A 21,543-nucleotide genomic window follows, 5' to 3' on the forward strand; every position below is an offset into this window, starting at 1 on the left:
GCATAACTGCGTCCGAGAGGTTTTATCGCCGCGGCGCCTCGAGAGCCTCCACAACACGGTGCGCGCGGTGGCCGTTTGAATCTCGGAGCGCAACCTACATAAATCGTCGTGCATCTCGGCCAGGTGGATTATCTCCCGCTCACGAGTCCATAAGGAAAGCAACATAATTCTTACGTCGGATTTACGGACTGCTAACCGACTGCATATGGACCGTAAACACTACGGCATTCTATGCATTTATTCCGTTTTATTTGCTTAGTGAGTAGTTAGCTATATTTGTGCCCGATAACCGTGAGAAATGGCCACCGACGAGCTGTCATCAAAGCTGAACCGTCGTCTGAAAATCGAGGAGGGCGCCCAGGACCCCGTAGCCGTGGACGGAGACCATCCGAACGGATCCGATGAGCAGGAGAAGCCGACCACGGCCAACGCTGACTCGGAGCTGGGCGCTAAGCTGCAGCGACGGGGCGAGATGAACGATGGCGTCGGCGAGCACCAGCAACGCAGCATGAAGGTGTTTAACCCGTACACCGAGTTCAAAGAGTTCTCCAGGAAGCAGATCAAAGACATGGAGAAGATGTTCAAACAGTGAGTAACTTTAGCTCGGTTGTTCGCTCTTTTCCCGCTCGTGGACACCTGTCCATAGGCCATTGCCACCTTTGCTGTTGTCGTGACGCGAGGCCGCATTGAGGTCAGGCTGTCAGGCAAGCGCAGCTCTGGACAGTGTCCGCAGGATCGTTCTCCCTGGAAGAAAACGACCTGCAATCACGGTGAGATGGAGAATGCCAAAGTGCGCACGAGCCAAACATCATTCCACGAGGCGTGGAGTGTGCTTGTGCAGAATGACGCACTAAAGCGGTGTCTCCTTCGGTTGTAGAATGACTTATATTAAATACAATATTATCCGTTTTCATGAATTCAGACGTAGCCTATTTTTCATATGGACATATATACGAATTTCTGATTTCTGATTGATTTGAGCTAATGACGACATGTGTTTCACTATTTTGTGTAGTTTGGTGACCTTAGAGTGAAACAGTCTTGAGATGTCGCATGTCGACGGCAGGCATAGAGGCCGTGCGCGTGTGTGTGAGTCACAGGGTCAGGTCGTGATGGGAGCCGTGTCACCGACTAATCGGAGGCTGATACAGTGTAACGGGAAATGACCGCAAGTGTGTTTAATTAATTCAAAACATGGCCTTGGTCTCGGGCCCAACCCCTGCTGACCTGTTCACTTACACTTACTGTTTCTGAACACACACACACACAAAGCCACACACACACACCTTACAAAGAGAGGGTGTGTATGAGTAAGAGTGTGTGTGTGTGGCTGACTGATGTTGTAGGAGTCCTGTAGTGTGCTACATGTAATGCCGCAGTAATGTCCTGCTAACACACACACACACTATGACTATGAGGGAAATGGCAAAGAGTCAGCTGGATGGCTTGACCCACCCTAATTTAGCACAGTTTGAGGCAGATGAGATATGTGGTCATTTCTGTGTAAACCATGTGAATCTCTCTCTCTCTCTCTCTCTCTCTCGCGCAGTTCTGCCTAGGCATGTAGCTCTGCAAAGCATTCTGGGAGAATTCCCTGCGGTTGCGGTGGTTATCAGGAGCTGTATCTCAGATGTGTGTTTGCGCAGCTAGATCTGCACTAGCAACACTGCGTGGAAAACATGGCCACAAGCGCGCACACACAGACTTTTAAATATATATATATTACACGCACACACACACTTATACGCACACACACACTTATACACACACACATGCACACACACACTTGTACGCACATACACACGCGCACACACACACACACTAGGGCTGCTCCACTGTGCCAGTGATTTGGAACAATCATCCATTTTCAAAACTTATTTTTCTTTACATTTTTAATTGAATTTGAATTCATCACAACTCATTCAAGACAAAATGAGAGCATTGCTATGAAACTATAAGCATAATTCGATTATGTTGTTTTCTGTTGTCTGTAGTCTTAATTTTTGGAAGTCATTGTACGATTAATCTATTAACTTGATTAATTGCGCACACACACACACACACACACACACCACACACACACACACCTACACACACCTACACACCTGAGTACCACTATAGTGTAGAATTCACTCTGTTCTGATTTAGAGTGTGAGTGTGTTACGGAGGGAAGAAGAGAGAGTGTTTAAATTTCCCTCATGTCTCAAGTGGTATGCAGATGAGCCCCAGAGTGTTGCAGTGGACACACACACACACACACACACACACACACACAAAGCGCCTGCCTGCCCTCTGCCTGCCGTGGCCGTTCCCACCCCCGGATGCCCCGGTGGGAACAGGGGGTGGGCTTTTGTCAGGAGAATTAGTCAGACATCAGGGCTGTGGTGTGTGTGTGTGTGGGGAGTAGTGGCTCACATTGGCACTGGCATGCAGCTCCGTCCACCGTGCCAACCCTGCACTCTCAAAGGCCTGGCAGCGTGGGAGCTGACACACACACACACACAGAGCTGTGGCACAGGCCACCATTTAGCAACTGAGGCAACCAAAACAGATCGTAAAGTGTGTGGGTGCCTGCATGTGTATCTGTGAGTGTGTGTGTGTTTTGGGCTGACTCGGAAAAGGGAAGTATTTATTTGGGCACTCTGAAGAGAAGGAAGCTAGTCCTAGCTCTTTTTACGGTGTGGTTGGTGCTTCTAGTTTGGGCTCGTACAGCAAAAGAATGTAGGTGGCCTAGAAGCAGCCAATTCTGGACCAACCTCCTTTAACACAGACACACATTTGTGAAGCTCGTTCAGGATCACATTTAAACACAAACAAACTGAAGCTCTTTCAGGATCACATTTAAACAGACACAAACTGAAGCTTGTTCAGGATCAAACAGACACAAACTCAAGACAATCCCCATGACTGAAACACACCAAAGCTCTTCTCCGATCACTGTGAGTGAAACGCCCTCCGTTTCCACCTAGACCACTGATCTAAAATTATTATTCTTCCTCTGATGAAACCTCACTGAGTCACACACATTTTGATTAGAGTTGCTAAAGTTAATTGTGTGTGTGTCTCCAGATAGCTCTTCTGACTGCTGCAGTATTCTGCTGTCCCTTATGGCCCATGGTAGGCCTCTCTCTCTCTCTCTCTCTCTCTCTCTCTCTCTCTCTCTCTCTCTCTCTCTCTCTCTCTCTCTCTCTCTCTCAGGGGCAGTTGATGCAGGACACGCACATTCACCCCTCCTGCCCCCTGTCCTTTCTGCCCCACCTGCCCCAGAGGAGGCATTCTTGCCTTTGATCTCAGGTGTAACAGGACCCACCTGTCAACTAACATGTGTCAATAGGCAGCAGGTTCCTCAGGGCAGTGACTGCTCCCACATTATGAGGCAGGTTTGAGTATCCCCCAGATCACTGTTTTAGGAGGCAGGTTTGAGTATCCCCCAGGACAGTGACTGTTCCTAGATCAGTGTTTTAGAAGGCAGGTTTGAGTATCCCCCAGGACAGTGACTGTTCCTAGATCAGTGTTTTAGAAGGCAGGTTTGAGTGTCCCCCAGGGCAGTGACTGTTCCTAGATCAGTGTTTTAGAAGGCAGGTTTGAGTGTCCCCAAGGGCAGTGACTGCTCCTAGACCAGCTCTCAGGGCCTGAAGGGGTGCCTGTGGCTCCGGAGAGAGAGAGATGCTGCGTCCCATTCCAGAATGGCAGTGCCAGGCATGTCTTGACGGAGCTGGTTCCAGAAGGAAGGGCTTCTTCTTGGGCTCCACACGCTAACGTGTCTCTGTCTGTCTGTGTGGGATTCAGTTTAGTGTGTCTGATTGCCAGGCTGGCCTCTTTTCTTTCTTTCTTTCTTTCTTTCTTTCTTTCTTTCTTTCTTTCTTTCTTTCTGTGGGTCTGTTCTGCTGCTCTTCACTTGTCAGCTTTCATTGATTGTGCTGGAATGTGCTCTGACAAGGGAGGTGTGTGTGTGTGTGCGCGTGTGCGCGTGCGCAGTGCTCCGGCCAGGGACTTGTTGAAGGATCGTGGTGTGTGTGTGTGTGTGTGTGTGCGCAGTGCTCAGGGCAGGGACTTGTTGAGGGATCGTGGTGTGTGTGTATGTATGTGTGCAGTGCTCAGGGCAGGGACTTGTTGAGGGACCATGTGTGTGTGTTGAGCATGTTGGCTGTTTATTCGAGCAGAATGAGGTAGTCATTGTGTGTGTGTAGTTCTACTGTTGATCTCTGCATTGTTGATTAGAGTCCACTGTGTGCAGCTCCATGATTGAATCACTCACTTTATCTCCCACACTAGAATGTGTGTGTGTGTGTGGGGTTACTGGCAGTGTGAGTAAAACATTAACTCAGGTGTGCAATTGTTGTCACACATCACAGCAGGTCAAAGCACAGTCTATTGGGATGCTCTCACACACTTGTGCCGATTGCAGTGTTGGAGACTTTACGTTGCTGTATTGGTGTATTCTGGTGCTGTTGCAGTGCGCAGCAGTTGAGAAATGTTCAACTTTTGCTGCACCAACGGAGAGCACCAGCCAATCGTATTACGCTTACGCATTAAAGCCATACACCATAGGACACGCCTCCCAACGACAGGAAAACCCACCAGCAAGCAGCAACGCAAGTGTCTGAATCAGGGCTTACAGCACAGCGTAGTCCAGTGTAGTCCAGCAGAGCGCTACTTGGTGGCTGAGGCAGAAGGATCTTTGTGTGTGTGTGTGTGTGTGTGTGTGTGTGTGTGTGTGTGTGTGTGTGTGTGTGTGTGTGTGTGTGTGTGTGTGTGTGTGTGTGTGTGTGTGGCTACAGATGGGGTGTGAGTCTGTGGTGCTGCATTGGGAGAGGGGAGGGGGGCTGCAGATTATGAATAGATCAGAACACACACACACACACATTGTACTGTTGGGTTATCAAAGGCAAGGGCCTACAGGAAGATTGCTTATCTACAGAATGCAGCTTTTATAGTCCTGGGCTCAATTTTAACACACACACACACACACACACACACACACACACACACACACACAGACAGGCACACACAAACAGGTTTTTAGGGGGAATTTCTTGTACTAATGTAGACGTCAGCGAGGCGATCTCCCCCTCAGTGTGTTCATTGTAAATCCATTGGGTCAGACGTGGGCTGGTTATCAGGGTCCAGCATCCAAAAAGTCCCTAAGTGACGCAACAATGAGGACAGGGCAGTCGCCATGGCAACCCGCCACTGAAAGGCCACAGTATTCTATTGCCCAGACAGGAAGAAACTCAACCAGCAGGAGGAAGCTGGCAATGCTCCAACCTCACATAGGTAACACACACACACACACACCACTCCGACCACTCCAACTACTCTCGTGTGTGTGTCGTTTGTGTGTGTGTGTTGGCTGGGGCTAGATTATGTGTGTTTGATGTAGTTAAGCTGGTATCCCAGAGACATCAGAGAGTTCTTACACTATTTTCCAGTCAGAGGTGTGTGTGTGTGTGTGCGCGTGTGCCTGTGCATTTGGAGTACTCTGGGACTTTAGAGACCTATCATGCTTTTCTTCTGTCAGGTCTGTGTGTGTGTGTGATTCAATGTGTTGGATTGTTTTAGTCTGCTCCGACCAGTGTGCTCTATCTAAAGTGTGTGTGCACAAGGTGTGTGTGTGAGCAAGAGACTGAGTTAGTGTGTGTGTGTGAGAGTCAGTTTGAGTAAGAGTGTGTGAGTGGAGTGTGTTATCTCAGCTAGACAGAACAAACGGTTTCCTCCCCGTGAGTCGACATTGTGTCTCCATAGCAACCAGGAGTGGCCAGGCCCTGCCCACTCCCACTGAGGTGTGTGTGTGTGTGTGTGAGCTGAGAACTGCAGGACTGCAGCCAGGTTTAGTTTTAGCAGTATTAGCCCAGTGAAACTCCTGCATAGACACAGAGGCCTGAAATGTCCTCGCGTGTGTGCATTTTATGAAGATTATGCTAGCGGGATCAGCTTAGTGGCAGATTTGATTTCTGCTGATTGCTCATAAATTTGGGGCCTGTTAAATCGACACTCTGTCTGCCTAGCCAAAGCCTTAGGTATTTGTGTGTGTGTGTGTGTGTGTGTGTGTGTTGAGTGAGCTAGCTATAGGAGCGTGTAGTCTACATGAAGTCTGTACCTTATGGTAATCAGTGTTTCAGGTTCCTACAGCATTAATAAATTACGGCTGCTATAGACAGGCTGACGTGTGTGTGTGTGCATATGCATGAGAGGTCCACTCCACTGTACTCTTGTCTTTCTTCTGGTGAAGTATCAGGTTTTTATAATGAAAAATTACATCATTATCATCACACACACACACAAGGATGATGAGATTACTATTCACCCCCACCCTGAGTAACTGCAGCCTTGGTGTGTGTGTGTGTGTGTGTGTGTGGTAGACATAATCCCTCCTGGATGAATGCATTGGCTCTCTGCTCATCACACTGCTGTGTGTTGCATCTGGTGAGTCCAGATTACGGTAAACGTGTGTCGGAGATGCTTTTATTTGAGTCAGATGCGCGCACACACACTCACATACACATACATACACACACACACCTGTGTCCGTGTGTGTGTGTGTGTTTATGTTCTCTTTCATCCTGTTGTACTCCACGGTCTTCCTTCCTTTCTTTATTTCTTTCTTTCTAACTATCCTTCATTCTTTCTTCTCTCTCTGGCGTTCCAGGACTATAAATACCAGTGTTCCGCTGGCTCATCCCGCTGGGATTGGGTTTAAGTGGGAATGATTAGACACCTCCGTAATCCCTCCCCTCCGCCAAGCTCCGTGTGTGTGTGTGTGTGTGTGTGTGTGTGTGTGTGTGTGTGTGTGTGTGTGTCCCGACATATGGCCGTTGCCCTTAGGGGACAAGGGCGGTGTTTAAAGCAACACCAAAGAGTTTTTTTTTTTTTTTACCTTAAAATAATGTTTCCAACTGACACACAGTGTGTGTGTGTCATTTCAGTGTGTCACTGAAATGACACACACACACACACACCTGCTTTTGCACACCTTAATTGGATGCTCCAGCCCTGCCAGATGGTACACACGCACACACAATAGCATACTTGTGTGTGTGTGTTAGTTAATGATGTGTACTTCTCTGGTTGTGAGATCTGTTCCCTTGGCACCCGAGATCGGTTCCGTTGGCACCTGCTTTACACACACACACACACACACACACACACACACACACACACACACAGAGAGAGAGAGAGATTCCCACAACATACTTTCTCTGCTGCTGTCGTGTTCTCCCTGTCCTGTTGTCCTCAGTGCTGGTGAAAACTGATCCCGTGTCAGAGTTGGCTGTAAACTGCAGACCTATGAGAGAGAGAGAGAGAGAGAGAGAGAGAGAGAGAGAGATTGACCAAGAGAGTGTGTGTTTTAACAGTGAATGGTGGGAAGGGGTGTTAATCCCTGAGTATGTTTAACACAGAGGAAATGATCTGAGGCTCCAGTATCAAAGCCACATCAGCACCAGAGGTGTGTGTGTGTGTGTTCTGGCCAGATTAAGCTATCCTGTTACACTGCTGCCTCAGAAACCACACACCTCCCTACATCTAGCCATCTTGTATACACACACACGTCTGCATACTGCATTCTTACACACACACACACACACACACACCATTGACAGGTAGCAGCTCATTAGGTAACATGACCTGAGGGAATATGAACATGCCCAGTCCTGAAGCGGAGTTTTAAAGCGATGGTTCGGAGTAATTTCACACACGCACCCAGAATACAACCCCATAATACAACCCCAGAGGTCCTTTTCTACAGCTTGTGTGTGTGTGTGTGTGTGTGGTAGTTGTAGACCATTCAAAACATGTAATTTCATGCCGGTTCACATCTTCCACAGAATTCCATAGAAATTGCAGCAGGCATTGTGCACATTTCAGCACTACGAGCCAACGCTGAAACATTCCGATCAGATAGTTGATAACTGCGTGCCCCTGACGTGTGTGTGTGTGTGTGTGTGTGTGTGTTGCAGGATGCAGGGTCCTCCTACACAGAAGGCTCCAGCAACCGCTTGCTCAGGCTGGAGTGACCTGTGTGTGTAGTAGGGGTGTCGCGATTATCCAAATCCTTGATTTCGATTTAATTTTCGATTTTAAAGTCATTCGATTTTCGATCTTTTTTTAATATTACTATTAATGCATTCCTTATGTTATTTACTTTTTTTGGCCTTTTCTGTTTCGGGGGGGCTTTTATTTTGAAACTGTTCCAACCGCGAGGTTTGTAATGTAAACAGAACAAACATTAAACAGAGACGTGAACATAGTGTTTTAAAACAACACAGAATGATAATTTGATTTGAGTTTCAGCACACTCCGAAGAGACCCAAGGTTAGTGTTCATGGAATATGTACTTATCAATGTGCATTGTAAGCCTTAAAGTAATTTTGTGACCGTAACTAGATCATCTTTACACTTGCTAAGTTGAGTAAGTTAGTGTTAATTGACGTGAATGAACAACAAAATTCTTCCACACCAGTGATTTCAGAGTAGCAAGAGGGAGTGAGAAAGAGAGAGTGTTGACGCCGCAGTTCAGCACTTGCGTGTGCGTTTGTGCGTCTTGGCATACATGCTGGATGTAACATTGGGGGTGTGGCTGCATCGCTGATTATACTTTTGAGTTCGAAGTTCAAGATTGAGATGTAATTTCGCTTGATTTTGATATAAAATCAAAATCGTGACACCCCTAGTGTATAAAAGTGTAGTATAAGAATATATACTCTTTTAATCCCATGAGGGAAATTTGGTCTCTGCAGTTATCCCATCTATGAATTAGTGAAACACACAGAGCACACATTGAACACACAGTGAGGTGAAGCACATACTAACCCGTGCGTGTGTGCACTGTTACGGCCCTAGTGTGTTTTGGCCGTCTGTCTCTTGTGTTTTGCCTTTGCCCTTGTTTAGGTCCCACCTACTGCTGATTGCTGGAAAGGGAGTTCCTAATTGGGGTTGATTGGACGGCCCTTAAAAGACCCAAGATGACGTTTGTTCAGTGCCTTTGAGCCCACCAGCATGGCTGTGTGTTTTGTGTTTATGTTGTGTATGGTCATGAGCTGTTGTCATGCTGTGTGATCTTGACCTGCTTACTTTTAGATTACTACAGTGGTAGTGTGTGCCGAGTGTGGCAATTACTCCCAGTGGGGAGAGTGGCTACGATGTAGCAAAATACTGGCCTAGTGTGGCCAGGGTGTGCCGGGTTCGGCAAAACTACTCCCAGTGGGGAGGTTAGTGTTTGTATGTTTATGTGTTTGTTTGTTACTATTTGGTTTAGGCCTCGCCGTCTTCATACTTTTAGTATGATTGTCTGTGTCTTGAACTTTCATTTTGATTTATCAATAAACCGGTCATCTCAGTCATTTACTTCCTTGTTTGTGTTTACTGTTCTCCTTTTATTTAAGTTAACTAGTTATGCAGCCATATGCCCCTAGGCATTTTAACATCCAGGCGTAACCGCACGTGCAAGTGTATTTGTGTGTACATGTACGATCGACTGTTTAAGCTGTAGTGACCTCTGTGTGTACGTGTGCACCTTCGTGTGCAACTGGACGTTCAGGCTGGAGTGACCTGTGTCTGTGGGTGTGCAAGTGTGGATGCGTGCTTGTATGTGCGCGTGCATGCACGATCGATTGTTGAAGCTGTAGTCACCTGTGTGTGTGTGTGCGTCCGTGTGCGACGTTCAGGCTAGAGTGACCGTGTGTGTGTGTGTGTGTGTGTGTGTGTGTGTGTGTATGCCCCCCTACACCTCTGCATCCTCCTTCACCATTGGCACCTTCCATGGTCCCATGGCTGGCCCGTGGTTCTGCTTCTGGTCCAGACCTGTGTGTGTGTGTGTGCTCCCGTTGCCTCTGAGAGTCCAGTCTGGTGTGGACTGAGGAACCCCGCCCACTTTCCCATGACCCCTAGCGGGACCAACGGAGACTTAACCAAACACAGCTGGGTGGAAGGACTCGGGTTTCCTCTCAACTCTCTCTCTCTCTCTCTTTCTCTCTCTCCATCTCTCTCTCTGTGTGTGTGTGAGTGAGAGAGGGAAGACAGAAACTTTCTGTCCTTACCCATGAACATGATCATGGCATAACCCCCCCCCCCCCCCCCTGCTGTGTGTGTGTGTGTGAGTGAGAGAGAGAGGGTGTGTGAGTGAAAGAGACTTGCTTGGCCCTGTGCCCTGAGATTTCCTGTCTGAAATGAGATTAGGGGTCTTTTGAATCAAGAACACACACAGTTCAAAGACGAACATTTATTTCAACATGAAGGCATTTAAATGTACAGGCAGATTAGACAGGAAAGCTAGATTTTGGTCCAGAGAGAGAGAGAGTGTGTGTGTGGATAGGTATGTTGAGAATGTGTGAGAATGAGCTCATTAATGAATGAGGAGAGAGAAGGAGAGCAAGGTTGTGTGTCTGTGTGTGTGTGTGTGTGTGTGTGTGTGTAGAGGGAGGTCAGTGTGTGAAAGAGTGCTTTGTTCAGTTCCTACAAGGACAGGAGGACAATACTGTCCCATGATGCTCTGGGGGAGGACTGTATGGGTCAGGCCTGCTGTGCTCTAAGAGGACACGTCACACACACACACACACGGAGCAACAAAACTCTCTTGTTTGACAGAGGAGCTTCTCAGGGTCTGTCTGAAGGGTTAAGTGTGTGTGTGTGTGAGGCTTGATAACTGATGACTATGGTTTAAGTGGAGAGATTTTTATTGCTCACCATCTTCTCTCGCTTTTATCGGGCTCTTACGATTTTCACACACACACACACACACACACACACACACACACACACACACACACACACCCCATCTCCATGCGTACAGCTGACATCAGTCACTATATGCAGCCACATGAGCTGATTTGACACACAACAGCTGAAGCTGCTCCCCTTGAGGTGGGTGTGTGTGTGCATGCACATCTACACTCTCACACACACACACTCACACACACACACACACACACACACACACACACACGCACACACTGACGTTCCCCTTAACCATCTTTCTTTTCCTTTCTCTCTCTCTCGGTAGTGTACTTGTGCACGCCATCACTAGGCGGTGACACAAATGTTTTCATTAACTCAAGACCTAAATGAGGTGATCTTCCCCCCCCCCCACCCACCCACTGTGGTTGTGCACCACACACACACACACAGACACACACACACACACAGAGAGAGAGAGAGAGCTATTAGCCATAGCTGCAGGCACATGGCACAGTACTCTACTGCACAAGGGAGAAAGGGGGGCGGGGGGTTGTGGGGGTTCCCAGGCCTGCTCTATTCTGATTGGCTGTTGCCTGGTAACAGCGATGTGATGGGGGCAGTGGGGGATTAGTGCCCAGAAATACTGGCAAGAAAAGTATCAGAGAGGACAGACACACACACACACACACACACACACACACACAGAGAGAGAGAGAGAGAGAGAGAGAGAGAGAGAGAGATCTTTCTGTCTGTATGTCTGTCCATCTGTCTGTCCCTTTGTCCTCAAAAGCATCAAAGCATGGGTAGAGCTGAATATTCTGCTGCTCTCAAGGTGTGTGTGTGTGTTGGTGTGTTCTCGCTCATCTCATTCTTGAGCTTGATGGTGCACACACACACACGCACGCACGCGCTTAGAGATTAGTTCCTATCATTCAACTCCTGAGGAATCCCACAATCCCTCTGTCCAACACAGAGCCATGATGTCATTTCCTCTGTGTCAATCAGGGCTTAAGCTGCTGGTCAACTTTAATCACACACACACACACACAAACACACAGACTTGCGCACATCAACACACTCTCACTAGGCCTACCTTGAGGCCTTGCCAGCAGTGCTGTTGAGTGTGATTGTGTGTGTGAGTAACGCAGATCCCATGTGTGTGTGTGTGTGTGTATCTGTGTGTGCTACATGTTTCACAGCTAACTAAAGTATAACAAGGAGGTGTCTGTGTGTGTGTGTGTGTGTGTGTCCCACTCTTGTGCATGAAGGAACTGGAAGAGGGCGTATGGCTGTTTCTACAGAATCTGACTAGGATTGCTCTGTGTGACTGCCTGCCTGGTGTGTGTTGTCTAGACGTGAGCTGCTCAAGTGGGCAAGAGTGTGTTGGCCTGTGTGTGTGAGACATGGTCACGGGGGGACAGGCGGTGCCGATCTAATGATGCATGACACGCGCACACACACACACACACACACATATATATATATATATATATATATATATATATATATATATATATATATATATATATATATATATACACACACACACACACACATATATATATATATATATATATATATATATATATATATATATATATATATATACATACACACACACACACACACACACACACACACACACACACACACACACACACACACCCTGTCCATATGTACTCACAGCTGGTATCGGCTTTGCCAGCATCAGACAGCGGGTACCCCACTGATACACAGCACCCCCCTACAGGTTAACCAGCTCATTAACCCTCCACACACACACACACACACACACACACACACACACACACACACACACACACACACACACCGTTGGTGGGGGGTGGTCATTACGACATACAAAGAAGATCAGCAGAGGAGGGGTCAATCGTGGAGGCACGGCTCTCTTCCCTGTGCTCTCCTCTCTTCAGTGCATGTATGCGCGTAGGCAGGGGGATATGGCCCAACAGAAAAGTGTTCTTTCTTTCTTTCTTTCTTTCTTTCACATTGTGTCATAAGACTTCAGCAGAGGTTGACCTCTGAAAGAGCGTCTGTGCCTCTCCTCTCCCATATAAAGCTGTTCTTGTGTCTGTGTGTGTGATTGAGGAAGTCCTCCCTCTCCCTCACTTCCTGTTTCTCAGAAGGAGTGATGTCGCCGTCATGCAACTTCCTGTCCGGTGGCGCAACACTTCCTCTCCAGGGAAGCTCATCAGATGGCCCTGATAATCATCTTCTTAGCATACGTGTGTGTGTTGTGTTGTGTTTCTGTTATAGCTGGTAGAATGCCTAGTCTGAGGGAGCAGAGTTCAGGCTGATTGTCGATTTGGATTTGGGCCAGAGAATACTGACCACAGACACACAGGACTGAACTTGAATGGCTGCTGAGAAATTCAAAGGATTATTTCTCTCCAGCAGAGAGAAGCCTCAACATGCAGTTTGTCCCAAGGTGTGTGTGTGTGTGTGTGTGTGTGTGTGTGTGAGAGAGAGAGAGAGGCCAAAGAGGGAGAAAGCTTGACATTAGTTTAGATGTGTTTGAGAAAGAGAATGCACAATAGTGTGTGTGTGTGTTAGAGTGAGAGAGGGAGAGAGTGTGTGTTTACGTGTGTGTGTGTGAGGGAGAGTGTTTAAATGTGTGTGTTTATACTGGGCCTTGCACCACTCCTTGGGGGAGGGGGGAGTATGTGAGGAATGCTTCCTGATGCAGCAGATTGGAGAGAAAGGAAAACCAACAAGAGATTGAGGAGAGAGAGAGAGAGAGAGGGAGGGAGGGAGGAGGGAGGGAGGGAGAAAGAAAGAAAGAAAGAAAGAAGGAGTTGGTGTAATTTAGAGGGCAAATTAGTTGTTCGAGAGATGCAGCAAGAGAGTGTGTATGTGTGCGTGAGAGAGGGCGTATGTGAGAGCAAGTGTGTGGGAGTGTGTGTGTGTGTGTGTGTGTGTGTGTGTGTGTGTGTGTGTGTGTGTGTGTGTGTGTGTGTGTGAGAGAGAGAGAGTTGCAGACATTATTTCTGTTCTCTTAGGCCCTACATGAAGCACACAGCATTCTTAAGGTTCTCCCCTCATCTTTTCAGCCCACCTAACCACACACACACACACAGTGTAGGCCACGCACATACACACAGCCTGGATCCTGCAGGGAGAGGAGAATGGTGTTTCGAGTGGGAGAGAGCGCTTTGGGACAGGATGCTTGTTGCCATAGTTACACTGCTGAAGACCATAAGAGGGCATGTCTTGAATGGTGTTTTAAGTATGATGTACATTGTGTGTATACCAAAACACACACACACACCATTTATGTCTATACCCACATTTCTCTCTCTTCCTTTCTTTCTTTTGTTTCTTTCTCTCTTGCTCTCTCTGTGTCTTTCACTCACTCACTCACTCACACACACACACACACACACACACACACACACACACACACACACACACAGACACTCGGCAGTATTTGCTGTGATGTAGGAACTCTGTGAACCCACAAGGTTTTGTTTTAAAAGCCCCCTCCACACACACATATTCTAAATGGCACTCTATGTGGTCTCCCACTCTGTCTCTTTCACTCACACACACACACACACACACACACACACATGCACGCCCACACACTCACACATGCACGCCCACACACTCACACATGCACGCCCACACACTCACACAGACATCTCACACATTTAGATTGGGTTGGGTTTCTCCTCCCTGATCCAGTAGTGACATAGCTGACTTTCCCATTCTTGATTCAACACCACACACAGACACACGCACGCACCACACACACACACACACACACACACATACACTTGCTGTTTAATTCATGACACACCTCTCTTTAGCTGGAGGGAATCCCCTCTCTGGCTGCTATGTGGTCATGTCTCGTCACTGCTCCCTGCTGGCTGTTATGGGTACTGCAATCTGACCTTGACCAGTGAGTTTGAAGGCTCGATAGTGTTTTAAGCCCCCAGCGTCTTCCAGGCAGCGCTGTCACCGTCGACTTAAAGGCACCTAATCCTAACCTTAACCCTAACCTTAACCCATGCCTAGTCCTAGCGCCTTCCAGGCAGCGCTGCTTTGAAGACAACGTTGGGGGCATAAAACACCAAGAAGCGGTTTGAAGCCTGTACTGTATGCTCTGCTCTGCTCTGTTGGACTGGTTAGTCCTGGCCCTCTGCGGTCACTTTAGCAGCTAGTGTGTGTTGTGGTTGAACTCTAGCAGCCTCAAATAGTTAACTGTCAAATGGTGTACACAAGTGATTTAGAATGACTCCAGTCTCTCAGAACGTACAACATGAAGTCAAACTCAACTGGTTGTTCATGTCAGGGCAATGGGCACCAACACCCAGCTACATTCTGGGAGCGCAAATAATCGGCGGTATCTGATTATGGTATAAAGGGACCTTAAAGATGTAATTATGTAAAAAGTTGTGTGAAAATCTGTAAGTCGTCTCTTGAGGGAAAGACACTCATCTGTGTGTGTGTGTGTGTGTTGCAGGTATGACTCCGAGAAGGATAACTTTATCGACCTGATGGAACTGAAGCTCATGATGGAAAAGCTGGGAGCCCCTCAAACTCACCTCGGCCTCAAGAACATGATCAAGGAAGTGGACGAAGACCTGGATGGGAAGCTCAGCTTCAGAGAGGTACCACACACACACACACACACACACACACACACACACACACACACACAGTGGAGAGTGAAGAGTTCAGGTATACATTAGTTGAGACGGCTTTGGAGACAAATACACGCTTGTGTTGCACAGTGCTGCTGTGGTCATCATGTCTCTCAGAACCAATCAGAATAATGAACATGTCTGTCTGTAGGTGCTCTGGACCAGACATGTTAATTATTCTGATTGGTCCAGAGCACCTACAGACAATCAGAATAATGAACATATCGGTCTGTAGGGGCTCTGGACCAATCAGAATAATGAACAGATCGGTCTGTAGGGGCTCTGGACCAATCAGAATAATGAACATATCGGTCTGTAGGGGCTCTGGACTAATCAGAATAATGAACATGTCGGTCTGTAGGTGTCCTGCTAAGTAAATAACTGGTGGGTTTGGCTGGGCTGGCGTACAGTAGCCTGGAAGTTGTCGGTTCAATTCCCAGCTTCCACTATTGTACCCTTGAGCAAGGCACTTAATCCCAAATTGCTCCAGGGACAATGTAATCCCTTGTAATATAGTTGACTTTGGAAACATTGTCTGCTAAATGAACACATGCAATGTTGCAGTGTTGCATGTGTGTGGTGCCCTTCCTGTGTAAATGAGCGCTGTTCCTGCTGATCTTCCTGTGTAAATGAGCGCTGTTCCTGCTGATCTTCCTGTGTAAATGAGCGCTGTTCCTCCCTCTCCTCCTAGTTCCTGCTGATCTTCCGTAAGGCGGCGGCCGGCGAGCTGGCAGAGGACAGCGGTCTCCACGTCCTCGCTCGCCTCTCCGAGATCGACGTCTCCACCGAGGGGGTCAAGGGCGCCAAGACCTTCTTTGAGGCCAAAGTACGTCTCACACTAAAGTAAAGTATATGGAAGTGTATCATCCATCAGACTAAACTCCAGTAGGAGTTCATGGTAAAGCAGAGTGAGGTGTTGGATCAGTGAGTGTAAGGCCAGGTGTGTCCATTAAGTGGCGCTGTAGTGTAGCGAACAGCATAGTGTTCGCTCATTTGACAACATCATACTAGTCTACAATGTGTTTGGAGTGACATTCAGTCATTCACATCAGTTCCTGGGCAGTTAGGATAAGAAGATGATCTGCACTAACACTAGCATTGGGCACATCCATTCGGTTTCTGTGGGGGAGGTGGCGAATGTCTGGCATTGGACCCATCCATTCTGCTGCTGTGTGGGAGGTGGCGAGGGTCTGAGGCTGAATCTGACCTATCCCCTTTGACCCCCGCAGGTTCAGGCCATCAACGAGTCGAACCGCTTCGAGGCTGAGATCCGCCAGGAGCAAGAGGAGAAGAAGAAGGAAGCGGAGGACCGCAAGCATCGGCAGGCGGCCTTCAAGAACCTGCAGTCGGCCTTCAAATGACCGCCGCACTGAGCCCTGCACAGCACAGCACAGGCCCCCTGCCCGTTCCTGCACCCACCCACCCATCCGTCTGACCGACTGACTGACCAACTGTCCCATGCATCCTTCTGTCTATCTGCAGTGTTTTTCCATTCCATATGCAGTCACCAATCAGTAAGAATCTTATGCAACGTTCACTTAGCTTAGCTTGACACGTGCACCAGAGGTGTGTGTGTGTGTGTGTCTGTGTGGTGGATTGGACTGGGCTGGGCTTTCTCACTCATTGTGCTTTAGTGTTTCGTCTCTCAATTCTTCTATTTAGTGTTGGCTTTAAATGTTTGTTTCCAATCGTCTCTTGTCGGGTTCCGATTGGCCTAACCAGTCCACTCTGCTTTTGTGAATGACCTTTGCACTCTGTCCGTGATGTCAGTTCCTTGTGTCGCAGCACTTTGAGAGTGTTATTTCCCACAAGGCAACTACTCTGCTTCCCTTTACAGAGGCCTGATTGCCATGTGTTTATACACACACACACACACACACACACACACACACACACACACACCTGATGTAGATATTCTAAAGACCAGGAGTATAGTTGATCTCTCTCCTAGGAAGTATGTGCGTGTATGCATATGCAACATTTCTCACACACACACACACACACACACACACTCACTCTCAAAGCAGTCAGACCTGTGTCCAGACAGTCAGGGAGTGAGCAGCAGATATGTTCTACTAAATAAGTATCTACTAAATGTCCATCTAGATTTGTACTCGTGTGTGTGAGTGGGGCGTATGCATGCGTGATGGTCGGTGATTGGTCGTTTTGAGCTGTCCGTTATATGCATGGTCACTGTGAAGTTCTGACAATCTTTAACCCGATTGGTCCCCTGCCTCACATGCGGATTGGCTAAGCTGCTGGAAGTCAAGGCCCACCCTCACAGTCTCACTGAAAACTACAATTCCCTTCAGATCTGCTCTCTCTCTGGGAAAGACAGCAACTACTGGCCTTGGCTTTCAGAAGGCTGTGTGTGTGTGTGTGTGTGTGTGTGTGTGTGTGTGTGTGTGTGTGTGTGTGTGTGTGTGTGTGTGTCTGTGTGTGTTTGGAGTTCCAGGCCCTACAGTCTCAGTAGGTCTCTTCTTGGTGAAGCTCCGCCCTCTTATGGTTGTAGATGAGCGTGTCATTGACAATGTTTGAGTAAATATAAGAATAGGAGGTGTGTGTGTGTGTGTGGGGGTTCGACCTTCTGACGTAATTTCTGAGTAATTCTGCCGCTTGTGTCTGACCTGCTGCGTATTGGGGTGAGGGGGTTGAGGTGCACATGCGTTATTGACTCCGTGACGACCTGCAGCCAATCAGAAGTGGCGCTCACACTCACCAGATTTACGTCCCCTTAAACCTGAAGAAAAGTCTTAGCAAGTCGTAGTTTACCAGAGCACAGGACCTTCTGCACTCTGAGGCTTACACACACTTACACGTGTGCACACATGCACACACACACACGCAAAGGCATACATGTACACACACTCTCTCACACACACACACATGCACATATGCATTCGAAGGCACGCATGCTCTCACCCACTCACACACACACACACACACACACACACACACACACACACACACACACACACACACACACACACGCTAATGCAGCTCTGAACAATGTGTAAATCCCATGTGCGTGTACAGTGTGTGAAGACGAGCTGTTGACGGGGTCCTGTAGTGGACTTGTGGAGTTCAGCGAGAGGCTCGCTTCTCTCTCAGCACAGATGCCACTATTACCATCATGTTTGCCTGCTTAAAGTAAAATGACCATGAAAGTGATTTTATGAGCTATTGTGAAATGAGAAACAAAATAAATATGAACCATTTAAATAATGTGAAAGTAAACAAATTAGCACATTTTTTTTAACACCGCTGTTTTAATAAAGTTGATTTGCTTGGCAATGAGGTACTGGGTGTGTATTGTAAGACGTTCACTGCTGTCCCAGGTGCGGGTGTGTGTGTGTTGCCGCACTTGGCGTTGTTCGTTTTCGTTCGTCTTCTTCCCCCCTCTGAAAAGAGCAGTGAGATCACTAGGGCGTGGAGACCTACTGGGTTGTGTACAAAGAGTCAAATATTTTTCCATGAGAATAAAACTGAAATGCGTTTAGTTTTGTATGGTGTGGGGTTCTGTGAATCATGAACATTCTCTTCTCATTTTTTTCCCTGTTGGTAATGGCATCCTCACTTTTTTTTTTTTTTTTTTTTTTTTTTTTTTTTTTCCTGTCACACACATTTTTCCTGTTGCACAGAGGAGTGCATTCCAAACACACACACACACACACACACACACACAAACACAACCTGTGTGTACCCAGAGTGTGAGCCCTCTATATCCTTCAGTAGTCCAACCCCAGACTCCCCTGATAACTGTGTGTGTGTGTGTGTAGCTGCAGTCTCTGTCCTCATCAGCCCTCATTACGCTGTGCCAAATTTAGTTAGCTGTGTGTGTGTGTCAGTGAAGTCTGGGTCTCATACTGAGGTCACTGTCAGGTGAAGAGGGACTCCAATCACTGATGGAATCACTCGAGAGTGACCGGTCATTACTCTGGTGAGGTCACTATTGATTAGCATTGTTCAGGAACAACACACACACACACACACTCACTCACACTTGGGCAAATCAACATTTTGTGATTAAAGATTCCAGCCAACTGATTTGGTCCTTTATTCCAGATGAGTGATGGTGATAGAGCGGCCCAGAGGTTAGAGGTCGTAGGGCAGATGATTCTTGGTGAAGAGGTCCAAAGCGGATTCTTTAAGTTTGTCCTTGTCCCCTGTAAGTTGTTCCGACACGGCCGCCAACTCTGGAACACCACTAGCAGTTCCGCCAACTCTGGAACACTGCTACCGATTCTGCCACATCTAGAACACTGCTACCGGTTCCGGCTGAAATCTGGGCCAGGTCCGGTCCCGATGTGTTCCGCAGTCGGCTGCTGTGTGGATCTGTGTGGGGCCCCCCCACCCCATCCACACACACACACAAATGTGTGTGTGTGTGTGTGTGTGTGTGTGTGTGTGTGTGTGTGTGTGTGTGTGGAGCGCTGTACATGCCCTGGGGTCCTCCTGTCTGAGTCAACAGTCCGACATGATGATGGGTTTGACATAATTTCCTGTAGGCTTAATATATTAGATGAGTGGCTATTCCATGATGCATATTTTATTTTTGATTTTCTTACTAAAATGTATAACTATTCTTGTGGCAATAAATACATTTACTTTGGAAAGTCGTTGTCTGCGTTTTTAATGTGTTCACATCTTTCCTCGAAAGGGAATACTCAAAATGGATTGTGTTTTCACATAATCTCCATATTTGGGTAGTTTCATGATCAGGGTAAGCACTTGATATTTAACACACACATCTCCTCTGTGTATCTCAAAATATGTGATACACCACTTCAATACATTCTATTAATACGGTGTTACTGTGGTCAGAGTTTGTGATGTTTGAAGAAAGCATCATAAGTTTAATGGAAATGGCGGGTATTTGAAATGTGGCCCAAATTTCCATGAAACGTAAGTTCTGAAATATAGCTGAGCTGGCTGAGCATATTATGCAGAGGTAAGGTAATACTTCAGATACAGTATGCATCAAACCAAGTAACAGCCTACCAACAATATTTCCACTACAGTTTGAACATTCTAAAAACTGATATTGTTGTGAAACTTAACCACTAAGTTTTCCGTCTTAACAGTTTTTGTCCACTCCAACACAGATAGATAGATAGATACTTTATTGATCCCCAAGGGGAAATTCAAGGTCTCCGTAGCATACAGACATCACACACAACATGCACTTACAGCAGAAAAAGTAATAATACATATAAAAACTCCACTGTACAATAGAGACAGAAGATAAACATGATACTAAAATATTAAATATATTATATAAACTAAATCAAATATCAACATAGTGTGCTTAAGGATGATCAAGCATGACAGGACAGGGACTGAGCTTGTAATTCAGTGTGCATGGTAAGGTGCTCTATGAGAGTGAGTGTCATGGTGATGGTGCAAATAAGTAAGTGCAACAGTGCAAGGATAACGTCTAGAGACCAGCATAAAATAAATATGGACATATAAGAGAATAATGTAGACAAGGTAATATTTGAGTATTACAAGGTAAAGGTTGAGGTAATAGGGTTACAGCCATTGGTCAAGTATGAGTATAAGGTATTAAGCATCAAGTACGGCCACAGTCCAGGAGGGAGGAAAGGGTTGTGCATACTGTATGTGCTAATATAGCATGTAAACAGTGTAGCAGTAAAACAGTAGGCTAGTGGACAGTATGTACACAAACATGGAGAGGCAGACAGACTATGCAGAGAAGTCTCTCTCCTCTTCCCTTTAGTGAAGCATTGGACAGTTCAATGGCCCTGGGGACAAATGACTTCCTCAGTCTGTCAGTTGTGCATGACAGTGAGCGAAGTCTCCAGCTGATTAAGCTCTTCTGCTTTATAATAGTGCTGTGGAGTGGATGACATTCATTGTCCAAGATGCTGATCAGTTAATTCAGGGTCCTTTTATCTGATATTGAAATGATGCACTCCAGTTCGGCTCCCAAGATAGAGCCAGCTTTCCTTACCAGCCTATCTAGTCGCCCAGCATCCTTCTTCTTTGTGCTTCCTCCCCAGCATACCACAGCATAGAAGAGGACGCTGGCAAAAACAGACTGGTAAAACAGCCTGAGGAACTAACTGCAGACATTGAAGGACCGCAGCCTCCTCAGGAAGTACAGCCTGCTCTGCCCTTTCTTGTAGAGTGCTTCAGTATTGGCTGACCAGTCCAGTTTATTGTCCAGGTGTAAGCCCAGATA

General features: G+C 47.1%; 1 protein-coding gene across 1 annotated transcript; it reads left to right on the forward strand.

Moving 5' to 3' along the window:
- The first annotated feature begins 24 nt into the window (after positions 1-24).
- Positions 25-19,954, forward strand: efhd2 (EF-hand domain family, member D2). Its single transcript, XM_048240810.1, has 4 exons — positions 25-588; positions 15,158-15,305; positions 16,030-16,164; positions 16,568-19,954. The coding sequence occupies exons 1-4, from the start codon at positions 299-301 to the stop codon at positions 16,697-16,699; spliced, it is 705 nt and encodes a 234-aa protein (XP_048096767.1). The 5' UTR covers positions 25-298; the 3' UTR covers positions 16,700-19,954.
- Positions 19,955-21,543: the final 1,589 nt, after the last annotated feature.

The sequence above is a fragment of the Alosa alosa genome, chromosome 4, assembly GCF_017589495.1.
Source record: "Alosa alosa isolate M-15738 ecotype Scorff River chromosome 4, AALO_Geno_1.1, whole genome shotgun sequence".
Classification (NCBI taxonomy): domain Eukaryota; kingdom Metazoa; phylum Chordata; class Actinopteri; order Clupeiformes; family Clupeidae; genus Alosa; species Alosa alosa.

Excerpts from the sequence above, each read along its gene's own strand:
- efhd2 (XM_048240810.1), top strand. The coding sequence starts at position 299 with ATGGCCACCGACGAGCTGTCATCAAAGCTGAACCGTCGTCTGAAAATC. Across the intron at positions 589-15,157 it reads ATGGAGAAGATGTTCAAACA|GTATGACTCCGAGAAGGATA; the intron begins GTGAGTAACTTT and ends TGTGTGTTGCAG. Across the intron at positions 15,306-16,029 it reads GGAAGCTCAGCTTCAGAGAG|TTCCTGCTGATCTTCCGTAA; the intron begins GTACCACACACA and ends CTCTCCTCCTAG.